A 27,401-nucleotide genomic window follows, 5' to 3' on the forward strand; every position below is an offset into this window, starting at 1 on the left:
CTCCAGGGAACAATGGCGGCTTATCTTCTCAAACATTTAAAGCCCTTATCGCAGCCAGCAATTCGTCCTCTCGCCTTCTTCATCCTTATCAAGTCAATTCATCCCTTGCCTTTTGACGCCGGTGGAGCCTTTCCGCATCAGTCTATCGCTTATCTCGTCTTTGCTTCTTTAACTTTTTGTCCGCCCATCCTGGCTTTGATTGCTCTGCAGCTTCATCGTTCTTTGCATCTTTGGCCTCTCTTAGCGCGCAATCCTTCCAATCGATCACCCTCACCATGGAGGCTTCTCAAATCCCATCCATTGCCGTGATCGCCTCGTCGCGCGCCGTCATCTCCGGCCGTTTGACATCAGCCACCATTGTCATCTCTCGCACTACCGGCAAGATCACGGCCGTCTTTGATTCGGTGATCCCGGCTTCTGATTTCCCTGCTGGCACCCCCTATACTGATTATTCCCCCCACGTTCTGCTCCCCGGTCTGGTTGACGCCCATGTCCACCTGAACGAGCCGGGCCGCACCGAATGGGAGGGCTTCTATACCGGCACCCAGGCGGCTGCCTTTGGCGGTGTCACCACGGTCATCGACATGCCCCTGAATGCTATTCCTCCTACCACCACGGTGGCCAACTTCAAGGAGAAACTCCGTGCTGCCCAAGGGAAGTGCTGGGTTGATGTTGGCTTCTATGGCGGCATCATCCCCGGCAATGCCGGTGACTTGAAGGCCCTCGTCCAAGAGGGTGTCCGTGGTTTCAAGGGCTTCCTCATTGACAGTGGGGTAAGTCTCAGTTGTCTCTTTCTGGAGGTTGTAGGTGTGCTGACATATGGTTCTAGGTCGACGAATTCCCTGCCGTGTCTTCCGAAGACATCCGTAAGGCCATGGCTGAGCTAGCGGATGAGCCCACGACCCTCATGTTCCACGCCGAGATGCTGCCGCCCTCCACTGATTCCGAGGAGAAGGACCAGGCTCTCGAAGGTCCCGCAGAGGCGTACTCGACTTTCCTCGCATCCCGTCCGTCGGCGTTTGAGACCTGTGCCGTAGAGGAGATCATTAACCTGTCTGAGGTGGCCCCCAAACTCCCTCTTCACATTGTTCATTTGTCTGCCATGGAAGCTATCCCTCTGTTGCGCAAAGCCCGCGCTGATGGCGTTCCTATCACTGCGGAAACCTGCTTCCACTACCTGTCCTTGGCGGCTGAGGAGATCCGGGATGGAGACACCCGCCACAAGTGTTGCCCACCCATCCGTTCCCAGTCGAACCAGGACGCTCTGTGGGATGAGTTGGAGCGCCATGCGGAAGATGGCGTGATCCAGACGGTCGTCTCGGACCACTCCCCCTGCACCCCTGATCTTAAGCTCCTGCCATCCCACGTCCCTGGCTGCTGCCCATCAGACGGCGACAGCACTCAAGTTGACAATGAGGGTAGCTTCCTTTCCGCCTGGGGCGGTATCTCATCAGTTGGCCTCGGCCTTCCCATCCTGTGGACGGAACTTAGCCGTCGCAAGGCCCTGAAAGCTGCAGACGAAACCACGACCCAACAGGCTCTGCAGGACGTTGTACGACTCTGCTGCACCAACACTGCCGTCCAGGTTGGCCTGCAGCACCAGAAGGGTGACCTTGTCCCCGGCCATGACGCCGACATCTGTGTCTTCGACGACACCGCAGAATGGATCGTCGAACCCAGCACCATGCTCTTCCGCAACAAGTGCTCACCGTACCAGGGCCGCAAGCTTCGTGGACTGGTCCGCGAGACCTGGCTGCGTGGCGAGAAGATCTTCAGCCGCGACGATGGCTTCAGCACCAAGACGCCCTCCGGAGGCTTGCTTCTGGAGAAGCGTGCTTGTTAAGACCTCTCACTCCTCCCACCTGTCCCGAGTCACTCATCATCACCCTTTAGGACTGTTGACAGCCCATTAAGCGGATGACACGACACCTTCATCATCTCTTTCTGCCACAAGCATCCTCATCATCTCATATACACGACCTGACATGATACCCGCAACCTGATGATTTACTACTAATGAGCATTCGCAGCATATACATCAGCGCATAGACTAGTATCCCATAAGCGACGGTGTAGACAGACAGCACCTCGATAAACACGAATACATCATCTTACTGAATATTTCTCTTTCCAAACTATATTTTCGCAGTATAGTAGTATAGCATAGCATAGTGAAAGTAGTAATAATGAGTAGTTAGTAGCATGTGAACAACAAAAGTATCAATGATCAACAACTTCCCTCGCCACTCGCCCCCGGATCGATGAAGAAATTTTCCAAAATCATCACGATGGATAACTTTGTAGATAAGTTAGTTAGTCAGTCATTGCCCCAGAGGTAACGAAATCATGACAGACAGACTTCAGTAGATGGTTAGACACCCGATGATCCTTTCGCCTTCACCGCCACCACCCGCCGAACCCCGCGTCTAACAATCCATCCCTTCTTCACTTACTGCCTGGCCCCGCACGTGCCCGCCCTTTTCTCGGACCTCGGAGTTATTCTCGCGGACCAGGATTATTCCACTGAACTTAGTGTTGATTATCATCATCTACTAATCAATTAATTAGTTAGTTGATTAGTTACTTGGGGAGTTTTCTTCCCGCTGAAACTTCAACTCCTCTTCTCTTTTTTTTCTTTATGACTGCGGTAGTTCATCTCAGGATAACAATCAGTACCCTTTCAGCTGGTTTTATTGGGAGTGGGTGCGAATACTGATAAAACTATTCCCGTCCCGAATTATCCTATGGGATAAAGGGAGTAGGTGAAATATGAAAGGAATTCAGTTCATTATTGATTTGGCATCGCCTAGGTCCGAGGGATAGAATAAAGGGCCAAAGCAGGGGGGATTTGAATCATGTTGGAAACAAGCGGTGAAAAAGAGAAAACACTGAGACAAGACAAGAACAGAACATGCTTTCGCAAAACGCCGAATAATAAGGCCTACGCCATGCTACGGAAATCCCGCTCAAAGAAGAAGCCGACAGAGAGTGAACTAACATGGATATGAAATGAGATTTTGGTTTGTGCTGATGATTGATGGGTTCATAGGTTGAGAGAGGTGGTAATTCTCGTCCATCCTCGGCTGAAAAGCCAAGACGACTATTTCGTCTTCTTCACCTCCTCCACCGCAATGTCCCCGCTGTGAGCGCTGGTGGAACCGTCAAGCGAAACCACATCTTCGTCGGGGTCGATTTCGTTCCGGACACGTTGACGACCGCGCTCTTGCATCGAGACATGAATCCGGCGGTTGACTTCTCCAAGATCATCCTTGGATTTGATGGAGAGGGGCTTGAGGAGCGTATCATACAGGAATCCCGCGCTTCGGGATCGGCTCCGGCTGGTTCGGTCTTTGCTGCGGTTGCGACTTTCGGGCTCGCTGGGGGGCATGCTCTTGAGACGGGATTGGTAGGTGTCGTCCTCGGGGTGTTCGTGTGAGATAAGCTTCTCCGATTCGAAGTCAGGGAAGATCTCGGGGGCGAAGGTGTCGATTACGTCGACTACTCGTGCGGAAAGGGCCTGGCGTTCAGCGCGGAGTTTGGCGAGCGAATTGGCGGATCTTGGGTCGAGGGCCCGCAGAAGAGGAGGTAGGGATTTCAGAACGTCAATACCAATTTCGCCGATACGGAGACCCGCGAATGAGACAGAGATCATGAGGCCAAAGAAGAAGATCGAGAAAAGCGCAAGGGGGATCGAGTCGGAGATGTAAGTCCTGGCGTTCAGCCACCACGGCGCTACAGACGCGTAGTATCCGTCATGGCGGCAGTAATGGAGCCAGATCGTCACAATTACGGTATACCAGGTATAGAGGGCTGGTGCCAATCCCATGGCGACCAGGATCTTCCACGTTCCAACGACATCGCGACCCTCGAGCTTGACCACGGAACCGGCAAGGGCCTTGCGCTGCTTCTTGACCGAAACAACCTTGGCCGTCACGAAGACAGGCCAGAAAAGTGCCACCGATGGCAAGGTTCCGATCGCAAGCGTAAGCAACTCTCCCACGCGGTATAACAAGGTACCAAAGACAAGCCACCACGGCCGATGCGTCACGTCACCCCATTCAACCTGATGATCCCGAATTCCGAGGGCCCGGAGACGGCGGTTATAGTCGGAGATGGCCTTCTTCAACTGGAGCACCTTGGGTTCATCTTTGAATTGGGTGTAGCCTTTGAGAAGTCGGCGGTTCAGTTCGATCACAACGGGCAGAGGGAGCTTCATTCGCAAGGGCTTATACAGTCGTCGGGTGGCTTGGATGACCATCAGGGTCTCGTGGTCGGGCGCTTGCTGGGTTACTGCAGTGAGTGCTTCCGTGATTGTTTCCAATAGAGATCCCACGGCGTTCCGCTTCGAGTTTCCACCAGCCTTGAAGGCCTCAATCTGATCCGGGTGAACTTGCACAGGGTTACCGAACTCAACGACGGCACGGGAACGGAACTTGTTCGGATGGAAGTAGTTCATGCCGCATGGGATAATGGAGAGACCGCAGTTGGGATCCTGCGCGAGCGTTCCGAGGGCGATAATGGCGACACCGGCCTTCAAGGGCAACAGACTAGGACGATCATGACTTCCGCCTTCCGGGAAGATACCGATACAACCACCTGCGACCAGCTCGGAATACACGGAAGCGAACATCTTGCTCTGATCAATGTGGGGGGCAGCCTTGAATGGGGTACCCTTGCGCAATGGCTCGTAGAGAGGATGGTCCTTCTCGAACTTCTTAAATGGTTTCCGCAGACGAATTTCCTCGGGTCCTAAGATCTCCTCAATCGCCTGTTGTTCCGGACTCGTTTTGCCCACACGCGGGAGAATGATGGCGCCGCCCACCATGAACTGATCGGAAGTGAAGTCGGTTCCTCTGCCACGGACCAGGGTCGGATCGTTGTCAGGATCGGGGAGGTAAATTTCACCCTTGGCGGGTTTGACATGGTCCATCGATCGCACGACGGGGAGAGCGCCCATGCACCCGGCCATGGTGCCGATGTACGGCTCGCGCATGGACTTCTCTGCGATCAAAAACGAGGTTCTGCGACCGGCATAGTGTTTCAAGATGCGCATCAACAGAATGGAATCTACAAACTGATTTGCATGAGGGGCAGCGACGATGATGACAGGGCCGCGTTTGGGGATCCGCCATGCGCCGCGCGAGTAGACCTCGCGGAAGAAGATGTCCAGACAGAGAGTGAAAATCCACACTCCGAGGTCGTACAACCACGGGATCATAAATCTGCGCGCCATGACTTGCGTCTGTAATTTGACACTAATGCTAGATAGTGGTGCACAACAGGGAATCCAGAGCAAGTATAGAAGAAGAAAATCGAAAAGGGGAGAGGAATAGATGAGATGATATGTGTTGATCTCAACTCATGACCGCGGGGGATTTAATTGCCAGTGACGTTAAGGCAACAGGCGGGAGTTTCTTGGGGCGGACAGCAAAAACAACGGCAGCAGCAAAGCGCGTTAAAAAGGGAACAAAAAAAGCCGGGGAAGAGGCAGAGCAATAAGAACCGTCTGTTTGTTATTTCGCAGGGGTTCTCCGCCTGAGGGAGGTTGGTTTCCCTTAATCCGTGGCTCAAAGGAGGAGGTGTTACCGCAGCTTGCCAGATAAAATGTCGCAATAATCCAGCTTCACCGGCAAAGAAGCTTCGCGAAAAAAAAGAAAATGTTTTAGAAGGAAAACCAGTGAGCGAAGAATGATGATGTTCGGTGTTCCACCCAGACTAGACTAAGACTAGGCCTATGCCGGAGAAACCAAAACGGGTCTGAGCTAATCAATTTGGGAGAGTTACTCCGATGCAGTATCGCCGGGGTAGGAGAGGTGTATTGCCAACTGTTGGGATCTCAACAGAACAGTTGGGAATAAATTGATAGGGTGCAGCTGGTTTGATAGGTAACTGACAAGTAGACCAGGATGATGTGCGAGAGTTCTAGAGCTTTGGCAAGAGAAAGTGCCAATCATAGCATCGGGCTTGCTGGTCGATGAATCATGGGATGCGCGCGGGGTTCTCGGATGGGCGCGTGGCGGTCACGTGCCACTCTCGCCGTTGCGGGTAAACCGGACCTGGACTAGCGTGTCGTTGGCCCATGTGGTTACGGTATGGTACTCTGTTGCCGTAAGTTACCCCGCAGAGTTGGTAGTCTGGATGGTATCAGTTGAAATGAAGTTGGGAGCTCATCATTTCAACTTATAAGACCCGTGTGTAACAGTTCCGATCATAATACTCGCTGTTTCATGATGGCAGAAAGAAAGTGCTCGTGGGAGTACGGGGGAAGTACCGGTCCACACTGACTGTACTGGATGCCATGAACAGCTTCAGTCTCGTCGCATGGTTAGTGGATTTGCCCACGGCAAACAGCTCCAGATCCGATCGGAACCTGGGGAATGGCTGGACATCGGTCGCCATGACCAAACACAGGGACTCCATTTGTCAGGAGTCGGACTGAATCTTCCATCAAGTGGTAGAAAAGCGGGTGGTGGGGACTCTCATGTGGGGAAGAATGGGGTGTGCCACTTGGCAGACATGGATATCATCAACAAGGAAGAGGAACATAGTTGAAGTCCAGGAAATATCAGAATGAGAAGGATGGAAGCATGAAAGATGGAGAGTAAGAGAGGCATCCCCGCATAGAGGGCCGGATTCTCCGCAAATTTCCCACTCTGATTGGAGTGGGGGATGCAAGGCGCGCGAGTCAGCCGCGAAGGACAACAAACAAGTCGATCTCACGTAGTGATATGATAGCCTTTCCCACTTGCTCAATTTCAAGATGAGCCAGTATAAAAAGACACAGTGGATTAGGATAGACAGACATCCATCGTTACAACCATAGACAGACCGACAGCATGTCGCCCACCAAGGAGGAAACCCACTGCGACGACGATGTGCCCATCTTGATCGTTGGGGCCGGCCCATGTGGCTTACTCCTTGCGTATTTGCTTGCCCAACTTGGAGGTATGGGACAAATCCTCGATAATATAGGAATCTGGTCACGAGAGAAGCGAGTCCCGTGCTGGATAGAATCGCTGACTGTCTTCTATTACTTGTCTTTTAGTCCGATCTCTGCTATGTGAACGCTATCCCACCAGACTGCAGGCGCCAAAAGCACATGCACTATCGCCCAGGACACTTGAGATATGTCGGCAGTACGGCCTAGATGTGAACGAGATTCGCAGCATTGGAACCAAACGCGGAGAGGCGTTCCGGGTCAATTTCATTACTAGTTTGAGTGGCCGGCAAGTCGGAAGGCTTCCCTATGAGCGCATGGATCCGGAAGTTTTGGAAAGCACACCCACGGTATGAGAGCTATATGAAAGTTGAAAGGGCTGAAGATGGTACTTATTCTAGAGACAGATGATTCACAACATCCCACAGCCAGAGTTTGAGGAGTTGGTCGCTAAGCGGTTGTCCAAGAATAATCTGGTGGAGATACGCAAGAATCATTCCTTCGTTAGACTGACTGATGTAAGTTTCACGGTGGGTCGCGATGACAATTTAGAGCTGTTACTGATAACTTAATAAAGCGCGGCGATTATGTCTTAGCCACCATCGAAGATCGTGCAACACAACAAGAGTATACTGTGAAATGCTGCCATCTTGTGGCTTGCGATGGGGCAAAGAGTGCGGTCCGGAGATGTCTGGGAATAGAGAGCGAAGGCGAGGACTCTTGTATGTGGTACAGCTGACCCAATCAATACTTTGAGGCTGACCACTACTTAGATGAGACCATGATGACTATCCACATCAATGCCAATCTGCATCCCGTGGTCAAAGAGCGAGTCGGCATGTTACACTGGGTGATGGACCCAGAAGTATCCGGGTTCATTATTGGGTACGACCTGGGAGGGAACCAAGTCTTGATCTGTAATTTCGATGTAAGTCTCCTTGATTGCTTGTTTAATTCAAGAAACAGCCACAAACTAACTGGGTGTAGGCTGAAAAGCACCCAGTCAACTCATGGGACGAAGCGCTTTGTCGCAAAGTTGTTGACGCAGCTATTGGTGCAAAGATCCCATACGACGTATTGAGTTACCGACCATGGATATTGAGTAGGAAAGTCGCACTTGCCTACCGAGCAAACCGCGTATTGCTGTCAGTAGTATCGCATCTCAGTCTCCACTAGTACGTGCTAACACAGTCGCACAGAGCCGGAGATGCTGCGCATTCTTTCCCACCTACTGGGGGATTGGGACTGAACAGCGGTCTAGGGGATGTCCATAATCTCGCATATAAGCTCGCCGCAGTGCATCATGGATGGGGTGGCGACAAGCTCCTGGACAGTTATGAAGCTGATAGGCGGCCAGTTGCCTGCGATAACGCTGAGCAGAGCGTCAAGAACGGCAAACAGATATTTGGTCTTTTAAAAGCTCTCGGGACTACCGATCCCGATGTTCATGTTGCGAGGCAGAATTTATATCGCAACATTGAAGACGCACAAATGATGAAGGAGATCAACAAAGGCATTGAAGGCCAGCGTGAGCACTTTGACAACCTTGGTCTTCATGTGGGCTATGTCTACGGTAACCACAAGCGCCCAGACTGTGCCTCGACATATGAGCCCGTTTGCATTTCTGGAGCCCGCTTACCGCATGCGTGGATCAAGTTATTGACCCCAGACCAGATACGACTTCCTCCTATTGATTGTTCCTATGTATCTGAGTTTCTTCCCGAGGAGCTAAAACTGAAACAATTCTCCACGCTAGATTTGTGTGCATTTGACGCCTTCACCCTCATTGTGGACATAAGATCAGCCGATCATTGGGGAAAGATCCTCGACGAAGTGAAACGGCAACTCCCCGGCAAGTTTAGTGGGCTAAAACTCCAGATGATGACTAGGGGGGCGAACTTTGACCTTCAGCCCGGGGGTGGCGAAAAGTGGATGGCGCTGACGAGATTAGCGGAGGGCCAGGCAATTCTAGTCCGCCCCGACCAGCACGTCTTAGCGCGCTTTGAATATCCGGGGGAATCTAGTGGGGTATTGGGGGAATTGAGGGCGCATCTGGCGTGGGATGAGGGTATAGGTGGTTCGGGCTAGATGGACCAACGGACAGACGGAGTTATGCAGAGCCGTCGGGATATCCGGGATGGTGGGCTGATGTACGTCTGAGAATGAGGGACAATGTGGTTTTAGATAGTAGATAGGACATTATCACTCTGCAAAGACGTCTAGTATATCCGATGGGTATAAAACCGATAACCGTTCGCATTGATCGCCCATATAGTAGATGTGAGTAAAGAGGGAAGACCGGCAATGGCGAGGCAAAGTATGGAGGAAAGCAGTGTCGGATAAGAAAACAGCCGCTCTCCACCACCCACGGTGGGGATTCGTGTGGAGAGAGCGTGGGGAGTGACGCCACGGGGAAAAGAATCCCAAGAAGTACGGAAAGCAGATGCCGATCGCAGTCTCACTACACGTTCAGCTATAATAACTACGCGTCGCTGCCTGCTTCCTATTACCCCTCCCCCTCATTGTCTCTCTTTTCTTCTCAATCTCCCCGTTCTCTCCTCTCCCTGCAACACTGGCTCATCCTCCCTTCTGCCTTGTTGCAATCCGCCCATCATGTCCCACTCAGCCGCTGAATTGCAAAAGCCTACGGGCGAGTACCGTCAATACTTGCCCGACCTGAGTCTGAAGCGCTTCCAGGTGATGCGCAATCAGGATGCCCATGAATATGCCCATGATTTCAAGACGCTGAAGAACCCTCCGTGGCTGCATGCGCTGTATATGCACTGGGTTGATCTGCTGCAGGAACCCTTCAAGGGTGTAACCACCGATGGTAAGTTCTTTTTCTCCTACAAGTTCACCCCGCACCGCCGGTTTGAAGGGCCAATGCTAATCAATTGCCAAAGGAAATGTTCGCCCCGGCTTGTTCACGCTCCAGGATGAAGATGTGCCCGTTGGCGACATTGTTGAGTCCGTTCAGAACGTCCTGTCCCTTGCCGACGACAAGCAGCGCCAGGCGCTGTCCTACCACATCGACTCCCCCGAATGGCGGACCTGGTCAAACCCCGAATTCCTTCTTGCCCACAAGGGTCTGCGCCTCGATGAGATTGACAACAAGCTGCGCGATGCCATCATGAACGTCCTGAAGACCACCCTGTCGCCCGAGGGCTACGACAAGGCCGTCAAGGCCATGCGCATCAACCACTTCCTCGGCGAGCTGGTGGAATCTCCCAAAGTCATGAACGAGTTCTCCTACAACTTTGTCCTTTTCGGTCGTCCCTCGACCACCCGGCCATGGGGCTGGTCCTTCTATGGCCACCACCTTTGCCTCAACATCTTCCTATACAAGAACCAGATCGTCGCCTCCCCGTGGTTCACCGGCGCCGAGCCCAATGAGATTGACGATGGCCCGTACTCGGGTACTCGTATCATGCAGATCGAAGAAGAGCTCGGCCTCCGTCTGATGCAATCCCTCACCCCTGACCTCCAGCAGAAGGCCCGCGTATTCGAACAGATGCACGATCCCGCCATGCCCCCAGGCCGCTGGAACCGCGATGACCAGCGCCACCTGTGCGGAGCTTACCGGGACAACCGCGTCGTCCCTAACGAGGGTATCACCGTCGAGGGATTCACGGAGGAACAGAAGAAATTCATGTACGGTATTTTCGAGCAATACCTGTTGTACCTCCCCGCTCGGGCTCGTCAGATGAAGCTGGACCAGATCCGCCAATATGAGTCGGAGACGTACTTCTGCTGGATCGGTGGATACGGCGACAGCGACCCCTTCTACTACCGTCTGCAGAGCCCTGTGGTTCTGGTCGAGTTCGACCACCACTCCGGTGTTTTCCTCAACAACGAGGAGCCCAAGAAGTTCCACATTCACACCTTGTTGCGTACGCCGAATGCCGGAGATTACGGACAGGCTTTGCGGGCTCAGATCCCCGCTGTGGAGGGACTTAATGGCAAGGAGATTGTGTGGGAGAAGTCCGCTCTGTGAATGCCGGACACGTGTCAATATATGATGATGTTATGTGAATAGAGTGTTATATAGCGTACATACATATGGAATCCATGATATCCTCCAGGATGGCTATGAGGCTGTCACCATCCTGACAAACCACTTTTCGATCTGTGAAATCTAGATATTGTCCCTTAGGCACAAAGCTGCTCCGAAGAAGTGAACTCGGACTAATGGATCAATTGGATCCATTCATCGGCATAGTCATTAAGAGGACAATAGCCGATGTCGGGGCTCAGAAAGGGACCGGATCAGCGGAGGAGGGAAGATGGGTCAGGAAATAGTCTTTCTTCTTATAGGGACAGACTTATCCCGCACGGTCCTCATTCGCCCTATCTATTTCGTAGCTCTTTACTTCTTATAAGACAGGACATGAGGTAATGGCCTCTGTCGGGGATATCTGCTGTTGTTCACACCGAATTGCGATCATGCAGAGAAGTCCTACAGATATGTCGCCATGATTTTCCTGTGAATCTATTCAAATCGTTGAGTGAGTAAACCTTCGTGAATTCGGAGAAGACAGTGCTAGTCAGTAAGTAGTTGACTGTGTATAATGTGGATGTGTATAGTATCAACTAATACTATTAGCGTGGTAACTATATTTTGTCTTGTGGGTCCTTGGCAAATCCGGTAGTATGGATTATGACATTTCACTTCCATCTCATGCTAGTATAACGAACTTGTCATAATATGGGTACCACTATATGAGCTGGCATATTTGTTGTTTTTGGTAGTAGATTAATCCAATTTCTGAGTAGATTACGTGATGATTTTCGAGCTAATTGATGTCTCTTGCTAGGCATAGCCACAGTCCATTGCGACTCTACTGCAGAGTATATCCTTCTTGTCTCAGGTGTCGTACTGATCATATACTGAGTTCGACTCGCTTGATTACATCCAATTCTACCAGACTTTCGTCCCGGAGATGACATCTCCCGGATCTAAGGATAAAACCAATAATATCCTGCATTATAATGCACAAGTTGCAAGGATGTCTAGTAACGTGACCAACGACAACTCCCGAAAGCGACATCTTGCTTTATCATGCCCGCTAAACCGTAAATCCTTCTCAAACTGGACCCTCCCAGCGCAATGCAGACAAGCGAGCAAGCAAGCAGGCAGACAGGCAGGCAAGGCACTCTCGGCTCCGAATTGGGCCATCCACCTACTGACCCTACTGCTTCAGTGGCCTGTCACTCGTTTCCATGTCTGGCTGCCTCGCCAATCCTGCACCAGTCGGGCAATTCTATTTAGACTTCAGAAACCGATTTGTTTTCCTGGAAGAGGGCTCCACTGACTACTCTCTTCCAAAAACGGTACTCATAAACAACTAGCTTCACTTCCAGCATCCACAGCTTGATGTGCACTGTACGCAAGTATCCCAACATAGGCTTGGACTTTCATGATGTCGCTGCGGTTCGGGACATCCAAACTCAATCGGCGGTGGCACACTCGGCGACGCCGATGACCTCAAAGACTTTCCAATCACCAGCTGGACTACGACAGGGATGAGATTGCTGAGTGGTGAGCGGACGCGTGTATCCTGCACTGTCTGACCGATCCACTTCGTTTATACGTATACGAGGGAGTTTTCATTGTTCCCGTGAGAATCCAAGCCCCGCAGCTTGCGAGTGGGCGAGACAAGGCAATCGAGCTGCAAACAGGATTGCTATGCCCAGCTGAAGTCCCACTCCCCATCGGGATGAACATACACCATTGAAACTTGTGCATCAGGCCATGTCTTCGGCAGTGATTGTCATTCTTCTTGCGCAGTATTCATTCCAAAGTGATTAACCTGCACAATGATCGGGCGCGGCTTGTTCCTTGCCAACTTCTATTGCGATAAATGAAGGCTTTCGCATAGTATCATCCTGTCAACCTCGTGGACCGGATTGTTTACCCGTCGGCCGGATTTGAATACCGATTCGATGACATGACACGTCGACATCTATCCCCAAATGGTCTTCCGCGGATCAGTTTGCGAATATAGTATTTGCGTGTCGGAAAGGGCCGCCCCATCAAGCCGTGTCGGGCATGGCGCCATCCACCCAGGACCTATGAGGGCTGCAGATGAGGCTTGGAGCTGACGAGTCCTCGACGGATTGACCGCACTGGAGAAAGTAAAGATAACCGGGGAGGAGGAGCATCAGTAAGGCAGCGCCAAATAAGAAGGAGAGATCGAATTCTCACCAGCAGCGGCTCGACCCGCTAGTCGGCTCCAACCGCCTGGCGGATCTGGCTTCTGGGCGCTTCGATCCGAAAAGCCCCCCATCCCACTACACCTTTTCCTCGCTACTGGCTCATGATCGCTCTCATGGCCTCAGAAGCGGTCCGAACTATATCCCTTGAGGGTCATGAAATCGTATCGTGTTGGGAGGCTAGCAAGAATATAATTTGAAGGCCTCCGATGTCGCCGCCGTGGTATAAACTCAGCATCCCTTTCTATGGGCTCTTGCATGATTTGCCTCCCATACTACCGTTCCATTCTTCTTTCCTTCTTGAACCGTTCTTCCTTTCCCCCTAAACATCCTTTAAATCCCCTGCTAACCCCACTTTAATGGGTAGCGGGATACAGAATCTTTCTAGAAAAGATGGGCGAACTCCAGCACTATCCGGCCGATACACCCAACGTGCCCTTCGCACAACGCCCGATCATCATTCTGGGTGCGGGCATTATTGGCTGTGCCGCAGCGCGACAGCTTCTACAGGACGGCTTTCCAGTCATCTTGGTCGCGGAGTATCTACCTGGTGATCAAGATTTTCGCTATGCGTCCGCTTGGGCTGGAGCGGCATGGCATCCAGCGGGCGGGATCTGTTCGGAATGGCGACATCTTCAAGCCATCAGTCATCGCCACATGCTGAAAATGGCACAAGATGAACCCGAATCTGGAGTCAGCATTGTCGATGCCCTGGAGTATGTCGAACGACCCCCCGCTGAAAACTCGTCGGCATGGGGAAGGACTCTGGCTGCCAAGGTAAGACAGCTCACATAAACAGTAATAGACACGGTTCGGGAGTTGACACAAGACCTAGTGGCGTGACTTACAACCGGGTGAATATCCATCAGAATTCAGCTGTGGATGGTCGTACGAGACTCTCGTTACCGATCCCACCATCCACATGCCGTATCTGGGCAAGAAGATCACTGCTCTGGGCGGCCAGTTCATTCGCAAGCGGGTAGAGGCTCTTGAAGACCTCTATCACATGTTCCCCGAGTCAAGTATCTTCATCAACGCTAGCGGAATCGGAAGTCAGACCCTCAAGGACGTCCAAGATGACCAGTGCTTCCCGGAACGGGGGCAGAACGTGTTCTACAAGACGGAAAACTGTCGCACAATGTACTTCCGGAACGGCCAAGAATACACCTACGTTATCCCTCGACCTATGTCACATGGTGTCATCTTGGGAGGCGTCAAACAAGCCGACAACCTGTAAGGCCTGATCACGAATACCTAAGCAGCTACACCTTTGGGAACACCGAATACTAACTCTATAACAGATCCTCCGAGCCAGACATGGAAATCGCCCGAGATGAGATCGCACGCGCACACCGTCTTGCGCCCGAAATCGTTCCCGAGAACCCACCCGAAGACACCCTCAGCTACATCGTCGGCATCCGGCCCTCGAGGAAGGGTGGCTTCCGCTTAGACTCAGAGCAGCACGAAAACCGGTACATCCTCTCAGCCTATGGATTCGGCGGAGGCGGTTATGCCTTTTCGTACGGAGTCGCCGATGCATTGTGCAAGATGGTGGAAAAGGTGGAGCGAGAGAATGTGATCGGATCTGATCCTTGTGATCGAGGGTGCTGATACCTTCATGGGAAGAATGCTGGTCATTCAGCCTGTGGATGTGAAGTTGACGTTGACGTTGACGTTTAGTAGATTCATTAATTAGCATTGAACAGTGTCGTCACGGCACCCTCAACACTATTATTAATACAATGCATTAGAGTACTCGCAACCTAAAGTGAAGAGTTGTCGATACAAACAAAATGTTAGCCACACCAGTAATCAACTATCCATAGTACCAACAAACCCCATTTCTGCCTCAGGCAACAATACAAACATATCACTCGTACCCGTATCGAAATAACAAATTCTGACAAAACACCCCTCCTTCAACGCTGACAAATGTACCGCCTTGCCAAGCAGATCAGTCAATCTGCGTCGTTTGATTGGACAATGATTCTCCACGATCCAGGGAATCAGTAATTAAGCGTGTCAGCAGGGTGCATTAGCGTCTGCCTTGCGCCTTGGTTCTCCGGACGGTGGAGATCGTATCTCCCGAGGGGAGGGATGGCATAGGAGTTGGTGGTGTAGAGAGTGATGATGTAAGTATGCGTTGTTGTTGTTAGATTGAGTGCTTATGTTCATGTTTATGCTTATTATATGTATGTGTGTGCATACTACGTATGTATCTATATACTATATGTTGTGCTACACTAATTGCTTTAGGGGAATACTAGATAGGTTTAGGATCACTGCACTGATGCATATGTACTTTCTACTCACAGTAGGTATAGTATGGGAAAGGAAGGGAAGATCATAACCCATTATATTCAATCTACTTACACTCATCACATCATCACACTATCAACACAGTTGCACCCTACAAATACCTAATAATCATCTTCTCCCCCCTCTTCTGCCTCCACCGATTCGTACTCTTCAACAACTCAGGACACCCCCTCAACACCCACGGCCACTTCCTGAGGAACTGCTCCGTGACCTCCCAATTCGCCGGATCCGACGGCTCCCCCCACACCAACAAACTACACGTATCGGACGCATTATCCCAGAACCCCATAACATCATGACAAAGCTCATCATCATCGAACCGATCAATCATAAGACACAGATTATCCCGGAGACGCGGCAACGGGAAGAAATCTAACCACGGGTGATGCGGCACCTGCATTTGGATCTTCGTCGGACGGAGACTCACAGGTAGTCGCTTTTCCTGGATTGCCTCTGGCGGGAGGGTGTTGAAGAGGGAGAGGGCATCGTCGTCGTCACACCAGGTGGTGGAATTCCCGAAGCCGAGGACTGTCATGTTGGTCATGAAGGCGCGGAAGACGTTCAGTTTGCTGAGTGTGAGGAGGTGGTCCGCGGACGGGGAGCCCCGGAAGTAGCTCTCGTAGGCGACCCGTGCGAAGTGCTCGAATATTCGCCGGATGTTTTCCGGTTTGGAGGCTTCGCTGGTTAGGGTGCGGCGGGTGATGAGGGTTTGGGAGGATGGGGTGGAGGAGGAGGATGATGATGATGATGGTGGGCTGGTTTGCTCATGCTTGGTGTTGGGGTCTAGTGCTAGTGGTGGGTGTGAGGAGGATGACCGTGTGACCAGGGCATTGTTGTTGCTGTTGCGTTCGGCTTGTTTTCGTTTCCCTGTGGTTATTTGAGGTTAGATGGGATTGATGATAAATGGGTATTTGGTGGATGTATCTCACGGTATGCTCGCTGGTTCAGCCGGTTCTGTCGTCGTCGACGTTCCTGGCGGTCGCAGAGACCAGCCCAGTCATCTTCAGGGTCCACTTGAGCGGCGGCGGTGGAAGCAGCAGCAGCAGCAGCAGCAGCAGCGGGGGTCACCACGGGGAGTGGCGGTGATGAGGAAGACCGCGTGGCTTTCTCCGTGCTGATGTCTTGACTAGTCGGCGACCGTAGCAAGTCCGATCCCATGTGAGTGTGTATGAATTGAATGGATTCCTGTACTGAGAGGCGAGAGATGATGATAGTGACGATGGGGGGAGATGATCGGAGAGGGAAAGCCGCTATAACGGAGTAGGAAAGGCAAGTCGAGATTCCATGAAAAGAGCAGGTCCGCCGGTGCTTTTAAAGTCCAGCGCTGCGACTGTTTCGAATGCGTTTCGAGGTCACTAACCCGAAGGGTAGTAGTGGTTGCTCATCTTACATCTGGTATGGTTCTGTAAATACCAATGATACGTTACGCGTTAGGAGACCTCTTCTAGAAGCTGGTAAGTAGTACATTCATTCTGTGTCGCTAATAACCTAATTAGAAAGTAGTTGTGGAAAAGGTATCTTCAGCAGGCAATAGAGGATACCTGTACTGTACATATCGATTAGAATACAATCAAGCCACCCAAACGCTAATTATACTGAACAAAACAAAGCTAAGGGCTTCGAGACCCTGTCTCTTCTCCCTTGATGACTCGCTCCAGATATGCTCGCTCTCCACTGTTCTCCACCAGATTTCGAAATACGCCTCCCTCGATGTCGAGTAACTCCTGCGGTGTGCCAAACTCCACAGCCTTCCCGGCGTCCATCACGAGGATTCGATCAAAATCCGCAACCGTGCTGAGGCGGTGCGCAATGACGAGGAGCGAGGTAGCATTGCGTCCAAACTCTTCCCGAATGGACCGCTGAATCAAAGTTTCCGTCTCCATATCCACTGCGGAGGTGGCTTCATCCAGGATCATGATCTTCGGTTGGGAGACTATGGCCCGCGCTAGGCAAAGTAGTTGCCGTTGGCCTTGGGAGAGATTGAGCCCTCCCTGAGAGACGACTGATGATAGTGACGCGAAAAAGTTGCTTGTTTTGACTGGCTCCGTGCTCGAGGTGGCGTATGACGGCAATGTACCGCTGTCGCTCAGTGGCTCGCTACTCGAATGCGACGCCAGGGTCAGTGTATCCTCGAACGAGACCAGATGTACGCGTTCTAGCGCGTTGTAGAGTTCCACATCACTATACTCGTTGAAGGGATCCAGATTAGACCGCAGCGTTCCCGAAAAGAGCACTGGGTCTTGTGGAATGATGGCAAGACGACTGCGTAAAGCTTCGAGCTTGATTTGCGAGATATCCAGCCCATCAATGAGTACGCGCCCTTGTCGGGCCTCGAGGAAGCGGAACAATGCCAGAGTTAGCGATGATTTTCCAGCCCCGGTACGTCCAACAACGCCCACTCGCTGGTTGTTCTCCATAGTGAAGCTTAGCCCGTCAATCACAGGAGGCAGGTCTGGGGCGTAGCCCACAACCAGATCCTCAACTTCTACCTTTCCACGCGTGGGCCATGCCGCTGGCGGGTTATGCCCCCCTTGCTCCTCGAGGTCAATGTTGCAGTACTCCAACACCCGCTCAGTAGCGTTCATGTCTGTTTCCACATTTGCATAGAAGCGCAGGCCCATCGACACGGCATAATTGTATTGTAGCGCAAATGTCATGGCGAAACCTGCCAGTGCCGGAGAGATGCTGGGAACGTACACTACCAGAGCTGCTGTCATCCCGGCCAGCACGGCTCCCGCAATACTCATCCGAAATGATAGCCATCGGTCTAAAAGCCAGAGATACCACGCCGCCTGAGCGTGACGATCGATGCGATCGTACATATCTTTCATATAGATCTCTGCTTTGTTGAAAGCTCGAATCGTGGTCAGACCGGAGAGACTGGACCCAAATCGTTCCAGGACAGGACTTTTAGCGGTACTTTCGAGTCGTTTAATCTGACGCATTCCTGTGAGGTAAGTCTTGGAGAGTCTAAAGCACAGGACCAGGAGGATACAAGCGAGCACCAGCAGTATCGGGGATACCAACACTCCTGCTGCTAGTATACTAGTCAGCTCCAGAGCTTTGAACACGAAGTGTCCAATGTCATAACCGAGCCTCCAGTCAAGAATGTACATGTCAGATGTGAATCGATTGAGGATCCGGCCGAGGGGCACCGTATCTAGCCACCGCAGCGGTGAGCGCAATACAGCTGCCAATAGGTCATCAAAGAGTCGCTGGGAAGACTCCAGAGACGCAAGGGCAAGGGCCAAAGTCCTCAGAGTTCCAATGATACATGCGGCCACCGAAAAGCATACATATATGCTGAGATAGAACATGGAGTCCTTGTCGACAAAACGTCTGTTGACATCCATCGTTTGAGATTGGACGGCACCGTTCGGATGGGTCGGTTGGGATGAGAATGTGGACGAGTCTGTCCAAACACTTATCCACCAAGACTAATAAACGGTCAATTGTGGTCCGTAACTGGAAGGATATGGACACTTACTCTTCCGACTAAAAGCGCCATAAATGTGACATAAGCCAAAAACGTTATCATCCACCAGCGTAGGCATTTCCCCTTGGTCATATATGTTGTGTACACTTGCAGGGACACGGCTCCTTTCTCGCGCCTCTCGTCTTCCGTGAACTTCCTTGGAGGCTCGGCGATACTTGTTGCTACTGAGAAGCCTGACTCGGTAGATACGCGCTTCATCGGTGTTATCGGTGTCACAGGTTCGTCGTCTACCACATCAGCGTTGCGACCATTTGATGACTTGGCAGATTCGCCCAACAAGTCTATCAAATTCTGAGTGGCTGCCAATTCATCTACTGTCCCAGCATGAATCGTAAGTCCGTCCGATAGGATAACACAGTAGTCAGTCCGAGACAGACACAAGCCAAGATGATGCGTGACCAGGATCCTGGTCCTGCCATGGCCTAGCTTGCCGATAAGGGCATGCTCATACACGTGGCGCCCAGTCTCAGCGTCAAGCGCACTGAATATATCATCCATAACTAGAATTCCGGCACGGGAATACAGAGCACGCGCAAATGAAATGCGCCAGCGCTGACCACCACTCAAATTGATTCCGTTTGCACCAATATCCGTCCGATCGGCATCTGGAAACATTGCGAAGTCTTTTTTCAACCCTGCGGCGTGAATGACTTTGCGGTAACGATAACGATCGTACGGAAGACCAAAAAGGATATTGTCCTTGATGGTGGCGTTCTCCAACCACGGGTTCTGAGCAACATATGCGATGGCCGAGTCAATAATCCAGTTGTGGCGAGTGGCTCGCTGATCATATCTCCTGCTTATGGAGGGAGCATGGGGTACTGCCACGGTCCCAGATAAGACATCACACTCTCCTAAGATTGAGGCTAAAAGTAGGCTTTTCCCAGAGCCAGTCTTTCCGGATATTACACTGAGACCCTTGGGAGGGAATTGCAAGGTGAGGTCTCGGAGCAGAAAGCGCTGGTCGAACTCTGCCCCTTCTTCGCCAGGCCAGGCGATGGTTGCATTGTGGAAGGAAATCTTGTCGACAGCAGAGGTATGGGGGGCTTTTTCGGACGAGTCCAGATATTGTTCGATGCGATCCGCGCTAATCTTGGCCTCCATTCCCTTCGAAAGTAAATCAGGCAAGCTTGCCATGGCTGATTCTAAGGAGCCGAATATGGAAAGAGTCGTAAACGCAACGGAAGCAGAAAGCTCGCCACGAGTTAGAGTATAAACTGTCAATGAGACGGCAGACAGCATTAGAGGTCCCATAATCCACACCGACACCATGCCAATAGTATACAGTGAGGTTTGCCAGAGGAGCCCTAATTCAACGCGGCGCTTCTCGCTAATGCGATCCTGCCATTGCTGCTCCAATGCTGCAAATTTGATTTGGCGGATCCCATGAAGAACCTCTCCTACAGCTCCCATTCGTTTATCGCTTGCCTTCATGTATTCTTCTTGTGCCGTGGAGTAGTTCTTCGTCAAATAGGCGTTCATAGGGGCCACAAGAAGAGCAGTTGCGACACCGGCCAACAAACTCGGCCATCCTATGAGATTGACTAAGAAGACACCTCCTATAAGCAGTCGGATGACAGATGAGGGAATCAAGTAGTTGAACATGACGAAATCTGCAATGCGTTTGGAGTCCACCGAGGCAAGATTGATAGGGCTTTGGCTGACGACATCCTGTTGCGGTTCGTCTGCATCGTGGTCATCTCCTTCCTTTTTCTCTAACGATACAAGCTGCTTGACATCCTTACACCTCATTGACTTGGCGAACACGAGTGCTGAAAGTCCTTCGTAAATCGGGATCCAAAGCTTTGCATATATGATCCACCAAAGCCACGATTCGATGCTGGACGAGATGATGAGTACGGTTCCCAGCCCAAACACCCAGGCCCATGCCTCATTAACGTCCTTTGGGCTCTTGTCAGGGTTGGAATAGCGGTTCTCGAGCGATTTCAATATTCCGTACATCGCTGCTTGTGGGCCGAAACTTAACACACAGATAATCATGCTGAGTGATGACTGAAGCATGAGTGACTTTTGGTGTGCCACCACGAGGGACCGCCAGAGTGCCCGAGAACCACGCGTACGATCAAGATGTGCATGAAGAGTCTCCGAGCGTGTATCAAACGGCATCTTGGGGAGATCATCGATCTCGAGGCCTTCATTGGCGACCGCATGGTCCAAGAGATCGTTGACCCAGCTGAATGTGAACCGTTCCATAGCACTCACAGTACGCTCTCGGTCGACAATCTGGCCATCATGGTACACGTTCGGGCGGCGGGGAAGTAGAAGACAGAGTGTAGCCCGAAATAAGGATACTCCAAATTGACTTATCACTAATCCCACCGACACGGCATCTAGGTGATACCCAGTATTCCAGACCAAGCCAATCTCTAAGCAGGGGGTTATGGCGGCGAGTAAGCTAGCCCCGAATCCATATACTCCTAGCATGTACCGCTTGGTAGGTGCCGGCTCAATGAAGAAGCCAATCGTTTGTACGGATAGAACTCCCTATATTCGGGTTTTCCGTTAGAGTTAGTTCGAGTCATAACAAACATTAAGCTGTCGGACTCACCCAGCTCCCCATCTGCAGGCAAAAGGGAACAATTAAGACATGTTGGCCCTTTGTTATGGACAGGATGGCTTGTGCCAGCGATATCCCAAGCCCAGTGAATGATAGAATGGCTATTCCTAGTCTCTGCCAAAGATCTGAAAACCCTTTCAACGCCTCATCACCGGCCTCCCCGTCCTCATCCTCATAGCCAGGTCTGTCGAAAACATGTGCTCCGGGCAGTTGAATCGGGGGTCTTTCTTTGACATGCAAGAATCGCCGGATTATGCAGAGTAGTGCAGGAACAGTACAGCTTGAAATGAGTAGAATGCCTAGAGCGCCTATAGCAATAGACGCCATGCCCTGGTTTGATGCCATCCTACATGGAGGCAGAACCACATTCGTTGCTGTAGGCTGGAGGGTTGATAGTGTCGAGATTAGTTGAAAATGTTAGAGATCTAATTGAACAGTAATTTTGAGAGGTGTTTTGCTCCCACGCGTAGCTGTAGAGCTTGCATTCCACCTGCATTCTTATTGCGTGCCTTGCATCAAGGGGGAGCGGCCACGATCGCGTACCAACACCACGGGTGAATAAAGACACAGAAGGGCAGCCCCTACTTATAGTAAGCCCAAAAATTGTATTCTCCACAGGCTGGTGTGGCATTATTGCGGCAACGATACGGATTTAATTGCAATAGTCAGTAGTATCCCGGTGTACAGTGTAACAGTCCACCCATCCATCTGACCACAGTGAAGATGGGTCTGTCATTCTCTGACCGATATCGCATGATTGCTAAAAGCTTTGGTGTGACCTTTGCATAGACAAGAAGTGGAGACGCAAAGACGGGAATACCTCGATAAAGGCCGCTGTGTTGAAGGTGAAGCACAAACAATCAGCTCTGTATAGATGAACCGCCCAATTCGGTAAGGTGCACGAGGTACTTGGCGGAGTGGCCGCATTGGCTTACAAGATGGCATGAGATTCTGCCGTCATTACGGGCGGTCATCAGGGCGGTAAATATTTATACAGATTCAGACTCATTGTTCCGGGGGTTGTTGAAAATTATATCCGCCTATATCCGTCTATTTCCGCAATTTTCTCAGCGAGGTTGACGAGGTTCTGCCGCTTTTAGCGGTGAGATAAGCGGTAATGGTGAGCAGTAGACTATGGCACCCGGGGCAAACAGTAGTGCAGCTTCGGGATCGGCAAAACCAGAAAGCGACTGCGCTAGTCCAGCTTAGGGTAGCTCTTTGGAGGTCAGCAAGTCACGGGGAAAAACCCGCTATTATTCAGCGGGGCCGAGATGCTGATTTGCTGACAATCCATGGCCGTACATTGGGCGGCGCGGAGTCGCTGTCCAACTCCGGCCCCGACTTCGCTGCGGAGGACCCCGGCCCATTTTTGCTACTTGGAGTCACTTTCCTCGGTCGGCTCTACTTAATCTCTTCCTCTTGTTGTGGTCAAGGGTTTTGAAGGTCTCTGTGTCAGTTTGAACGCATTCACCCCGCTGCTGCACCCTTCCCTTTCACACTGTCCCGCGATCCACGCGCACCAGGACGGCAATGCTTCTTTCCCAAACCCGGGGGCGTATGCCCTCCGCTCTCCGGAGCATCGCCAAGCGCTCTTTGCTGAACAGGTATGGATAACGGCCTAGAACATGACTTGTGTCCTCCAATTGCTTCAGAATACAGGCTGATATTAGTTTCATTCACTCAGTCGTCCTCTGTCTACCACTCTGCCGAAGCAACAGAACGGTAACGATGACGAGTTTACTGGCCTCAACAAGGTCTCGCGCCACATCACCCAGCCCATCTCCCAGGGTGCTTCCCAGGCCATGCTGTATGCCGCTGGCCTCACTGAGGCGGACATGAACAAGGCTCAAGTCGGTATTTCGTCTGTCTGGTACAATGGCAACCCCTGCAACATGCATCTGCTCGATCTCAACAACCGTGTCCGCGAGGGTGTCCAGAAGGCTGGTTTGGTCGGATTCCAGTTCAACACTGTCGGTGTTAGTGATGCTATCAGTATGGGTACCAAGGGAATGCGCTTCTCTCTCCAGAGTCGTGATCTGATCGCCGATTCTATCGAGACCGTTATGGGTGGTCAATGGTATGACGCTAACATCAGCATTCCCGGCTGTGACAAGAACATGCCTGGTGTGTTGATGGCAATGGGACGTGTGAACCGCCCCAGTTTGATGGTCTACGGTGGTACCATCAAGCCTGGTTGCGCCTCCATGCAGGGTAACGCCGACATTGATATCGTCTCCGCCTTCCAGGCCTATGGTCAGTTCATCAGCAAGGAAATCACCGAGCCCCAGAGATTTGACATTATCCGCAACGCCTGCCCTGGAGGTGGTGCCTGCGGTGGTATGTACACTGCCAACACCATGGCTACTGCTATCGAAGTCATGGGCATGACCCTTCCTGGATCCTCTTCCAACCCCGCCGAGTCTGACGCTAAGTACCTTGAATGTCTTGCCGCTGGTGAGGCCATCAAGACTCTGCTCAAGGAAGACATTCGTCCTTCGGATATCCTGACTCGCCAGGCTTTCGAGAACGCTATGGTTTTGGTCAACATCACTGGTGGCTCCACCAACGCCGTTCTTCACTTGATTGCCATTGCGGACTCTGTTGGTATCAAGCTGGATATTGAGGACTTCCAGTCCGTCTCCGATCGCATTCCTTTCTTGGCGGACCTCAAGCCTTCCGGCAAGTACGTCATGGCTGACCTGCACAAGATTGGTGGTACTCCCTCTCTGCTCAAGTTCTTGCTGAAGGAAGGTCTCATCGATGGCTCTGGCATGACTGTCACCGGTCAGACCCTGGCTAAGAACTTGGAGAATGTGCCGGACTTCCCTGAGGATCAGAAGATCATCCGTCCCCTGTCCAACCCCATCAAGGAGACTGGCCACATCCAGATCTTGAGGGGTTCTCTGGCCCCTGGTGGCAGTGTCGGTAAGATCACAGGTAAGGAAGGAACCGTCTTCACTGGAAAGGCTCGCGTCTTTGATGATGAGGATGATTTCATTGCTGCTCTCGAGCGCAACGAGATCAAGAAGGAGGAGAAGACCGTCGTTGTCATCCGCTACACTGGTCCTAAGGGAGGACCTGGCATGCCCGGTAAGTTGCTACAGCAAATGCTCTCCTTTCCACTGCGCACGTGTATCAGTAAAGCTAACGAATTGCGACGAGTAGAAATGCTGAAGCCCTCTTCCGCCCTGATGGGTGCCGGCCTCGGACAGTCCTGCGCCCTGATCACCGATGGCCGTTTCTCCGGTGGTTCTCACGGTTTCTTGATCGGACACATTGTTCCTGAAGCCGCCGTCGGTGGCCCCATTGGTCTGGTCAAGGATGGTGATGTTATCACTATTGATGCCGTGAAGCGTGTTTTGGATCTTGATGTTGAGGAGACCGTCCTCGCGCAAAGAAGAAAGGAGTGGGAAGCCGACAAGGCTGCTGGCAAGCTCCCTCCCACCGGCCTGACCCTCAGAGGTACTCTCGGCAAGTACGCTAGGTACGTATCACACACTTTTAACTGGCATCACATATATCTATACGATGCATATCTATGGCTCATGTCTGGACGCGCTGCTAACGTTACCCAATAGAACCGTCAAGGATGCCAGCCACGGCTGTATCACCGACTCTCTCGAGTAATCGGGATGGCATATATGATTATATGTCCTTCTTTGCGTCCATATATTTCTTCGAAAGTAACTTGTGTCTTATATCAATCTCTTTTTCCTTTTTCAGCTACTCTATCTGGGATGATTTTGGGTCGTTTTGAGTCTGGGACCGCACGTGGCTACTGTTTTGTATAGGCGAATTGAAACGAACCAAAAGTGCTGCTTGTTATGACCTCACTATATGGTCTCGTGTATTTACAGAAGATCAAATACAGCAAATAATATTGTTAAGAAATCATCTATTCTACCTGGGAAGCGAGGTCGTTTACTCCGCACCCCATATCCGTTCCACGGGTCGCATCTGGATGCACGTGGGCCGTACGTCACATGACTGTCGCTTAGTGTTTGCAAAGTTTGTAAATTTTTCTTATCGGCTTCTACCATCTATCGAGGGGCGTCTCGTTCCTACTTGGCTCAAACCTTACTTCGTCGGACTCACATCTTTCCAGGCCCCTGCTGGAGTATATCTTAATCATGGCTCCTGCTCCGATCGCATCTTCGAGCGATGATATCGCGACTGTTCTCCAACTAGTTACGCCGCCTCAGATTGCCCCGCACCGCTCCCACGACCCCTCCAACAATCAAAAGCGGAGTGATCCCTTCCAGTTCGGCTCCCGGTACCTCGAAGAAGGAGACGATGTCTTCGAGTTCAACGCCTGGGACCATGTCGAGCCCGACGACGAGTTCAAAGCGTTCGCAGAAGTACAATATTCGAAGCAGCGCGAAACCCCGGTTTCGGATTTCGACAGAAACCGTTTCAATGCCGACCCTGCCAAGTGGTGGAACCTTTTCTACAAGAACAACACAGCCAACTTCTTCAAGAACCGAAAATGGCTCCGCCAGGAGTTCCCTGTCCTTGCGGATGTAACTCAGTCTACAGCAGGAAAGAAGGTGGTGCTGGAGGTCGGTGCAGGTGCCGGAAATACTGCCTTCCCATTGTTGGAAAACAACGAGAACGAGGAGCTCATGGTCCATGCTTGTGATTTCTCCAAGACCGCTGTCAAGGTCATGCGCGAGAGCCCACACTACAACACTAAGCATATGACAGCTGATGTGTGGGATGTCACGGCGGAGCCGGATGAGAACAGCAATGGACTTCCTCCTGGCCTTACTGAGGAGTCGGTCGATGTCGTCGTTCTCATCTTTATCTTTTCTGCCTTGGCCCCAGAACAGTGGAACCAGGCTCTTCGTAATGTGTACCGCGTCTTGAAACCCGGCGGACATGTTCTGTTCCGCGATTACGGACGGGGCGACTTGGCACAGGTTCGCTTCAAGAAGAACCGATACATGGGCGAGAACTTCTACGTTCGTGGTGATGGAACACGGGTGTACTTCTTTGATCGCGACGAGCTTGAGAAGATGTGGGGCCAATGGTCTCCGGAGAAGGGCTTGCCCACGGCACTTGCGACAGGAGAGGAAACCGAGGCCAAGGATGAACAGAGCCTTACTGACATCAAGGGTGTCTTTGACATCGAGAAGCTAGGTGTCGATTACCGGTTGATCGTTAACCGTCAGCGCAAGCTGAAGATGTACCGATGCTGGATTCAGGGCCACTTCCTCAAGCGCGATACCACTCCCGCCGTCGATGCTTCGAATAACGAATCGTGATATCCTTTGATTCTTCCGCAAAGGCTTAGCCATGGCTCTGGGGCGTGGTGGAAATTGCAGGATGATCACTCATAGTGGCGTCGGCATGAACAAGCTACTGTTGTCTAGACCACATGCAAACAGCCAGCTTCTTTCCATGTCACACATCTATTACATGAGGATTCGGAGACTTCCTTTCGTTCGGAAGATGCTTCAAACCCATCCGACGCTCGAACGAACTCTCGGAAATCACATGGAACGGAGGCTTAGGGCAGTTGATCACGCGCACAACCAGTTCGTTGCGGCGTCTAGTTGATACTCTAATCGACTTTTCGTGAAAGATATGACTGTCATTCGGCGCCAGTGTTCACGTTCTCAATGAACGCAAAAGTGAGTTTCTGATCCTCGATGGAGGATCTGATGATACCCATGACGATAGATAGAGACTAGACTAGAACTCATTTGGTTACATTTTTGGGGCGAATTTCACATGGATCAATTGATCGCATTAATTTCCGCGTCCCATTCATTGGGCGGATGTCGAAAGCCTTGTTCTACCCTAAGTATCACAAGCTCAAGTAGAATGACCCTATCGACATTCCCAACAGCTCATGG

General features: G+C 51.5%; 9 protein-coding genes across 9 annotated transcripts; 6 read left to right on the plus strand and 3 right to left on the minus strand.

Moving 5' to 3' along the window:
- The first annotated feature begins 42 nt into the window (after window positions 1–42).
- On the plus strand, window positions 43–2,112 carry BO79DRAFT_209055 (allantoinase alX). The gene is made up of 2 exons (XM_025682518.1): window positions 43–773; window positions 830–2,112. Exons 1-2 carry the CDS (start codon window positions 276–278, stop codon window positions 1,841–1,843), a joined length of 1,512 nt encoding a protein of 503 aa, XP_025539811.1. The 5' UTR covers window positions 43–275; the 3' UTR covers window positions 1,844–2,112.
- Window positions 2,113–2,790: 678 nt separating this feature from the next.
- On the minus strand, window positions 2,791–5,621 carry BO79DRAFT_209056 (putative glycerol-3-phosphate acyltransferase Sct1). Its single transcript, XM_025682519.1, has one exon. The coding sequence runs from the start codon at window positions 5,231–5,233 to the stop codon at window positions 3,101–3,103; it is 2,133 nt and encodes a 710-aa protein (XP_025539812.1). The 5' UTR covers window positions 5,234–5,621; the 3' UTR covers window positions 2,791–3,100.
- Window positions 5,622–6,836: 1,215 nt separating this feature from the next.
- On the plus strand, window positions 6,837–9,025 carry BO79DRAFT_194794 (3-propionate hydroxylase; the record flags this gene model as incomplete). The annotated part of the gene is made up of 7 exons (XM_025681076.1): window positions 6,837–6,945; window positions 7,046–7,287; window positions 7,345–7,455; window positions 7,515–7,659; window positions 7,711–7,865; window positions 7,925–8,082; window positions 8,137–9,025. 7 exons carry the CDS (start codon window positions 6,837–6,839, stop codon window positions 9,023–9,025), a joined length of 1,809 nt encoding a protein of 602 aa, XP_025539813.1.
- A 433-nt stretch (window positions 9,026–9,458) lies between these two features.
- On the plus strand, window positions 9,459–11,048 carry BO79DRAFT_194796 (DUF3500 domain-containing protein). The gene is made up of 2 exons (XM_025681077.1): window positions 9,459–9,767; window positions 9,841–11,048. Exons 1-2 carry the CDS (start codon window positions 9,551–9,553, stop codon window positions 10,929–10,931), a joined length of 1,308 nt encoding a protein of 435 aa, XP_025539814.1. The 5' UTR covers window positions 9,459–9,550; the 3' UTR covers window positions 10,932–11,048.
- Window positions 11,049–13,543: 2,495 nt separating this feature from the next.
- On the plus strand, window positions 13,544–14,761 carry BO79DRAFT_217697 (FAD-dependent oxidoreductase; the record flags this gene model as incomplete). Its single annotated transcript, XM_025683375.1, has 3 exons — window positions 13,544–13,927; window positions 13,986–14,383; window positions 14,452–14,761. 3 exons carry the CDS (start codon window positions 13,544–13,546, stop codon window positions 14,759–14,761), a joined length of 1,092 nt encoding a protein of 363 aa, XP_025539815.1.
- Window positions 14,762–15,501: 740 nt separating this feature from the next.
- On the minus strand, window positions 15,502–16,735 carry BO79DRAFT_15577 (DUF3425 domain-containing protein; the record flags this gene model as incomplete). The annotated part of the gene is made up of 2 exons (XM_025678798.1): window positions 15,502–16,336; window positions 16,399–16,735. Coding segments are annotated over 2 exons (1,113 nt in total), but the record flags the coding sequence as incomplete, so codon positions are not given.
- Window positions 16,736–17,079: 344 nt separating this feature from the next.
- BO79DRAFT_265527 (ABC transporter) lies at window positions 17,080–21,888 on the minus strand (the record flags this gene model as incomplete). The annotated part of the gene is made up of 3 exons (XM_025686881.1): window positions 17,080–18,906; window positions 18,957–21,470; window positions 21,535–21,888. The coding sequence occupies 3 exons, from the start codon at window positions 21,886–21,888 to the stop codon at window positions 17,080–17,082; spliced, it is 4,695 nt and encodes a 1,564-aa protein (XP_025539817.1).
- Window positions 21,889–22,975: 1,087 nt separating this feature from the next.
- On the plus strand, window positions 22,976–25,414 carry ilv3 (dihydroxy-acid dehydratase ILV3). Its single transcript, XM_025681078.1, has 4 exons — window positions 22,976–23,147; window positions 23,228–24,633; window positions 24,709–25,027; window positions 25,122–25,414. Exons 1-4 carry the CDS (start codon window positions 23,074–23,076, stop codon window positions 25,168–25,170), a joined length of 1,848 nt encoding a protein of 615 aa, XP_025539818.1. The 5' UTR covers window positions 22,976–23,073; the 3' UTR covers window positions 25,171–25,414.
- A 183-nt stretch (window positions 25,415–25,597) lies between these two features.
- On the plus strand, window positions 25,598–27,263 carry BO79DRAFT_209061 (tRNA(Thr) (cytosine(32)-N(3))-methyltransferase). The gene has a single exon (XM_025682521.1). The coding sequence runs from the start codon at window positions 25,674–25,676 to the stop codon at window positions 26,805–26,807; it is 1,134 nt and encodes a 377-aa protein (XP_025539819.1). The 5' UTR covers window positions 25,598–25,673; the 3' UTR covers window positions 26,808–27,263.
- The last annotated feature ends 138 nt before the right edge of the window (window positions 27,264–27,401 follow it).

Source organism: Aspergillus costaricaensis, assembly GCF_003184835.1.
Source record: "Aspergillus costaricaensis CBS 115574 unplaced genomic scaffold BO79scaffold_15, whole genome shotgun sequence".
Classification (NCBI taxonomy): domain Eukaryota; kingdom Fungi; phylum Ascomycota; class Eurotiomycetes; order Eurotiales; family Aspergillaceae; genus Aspergillus; species Aspergillus costaricensis.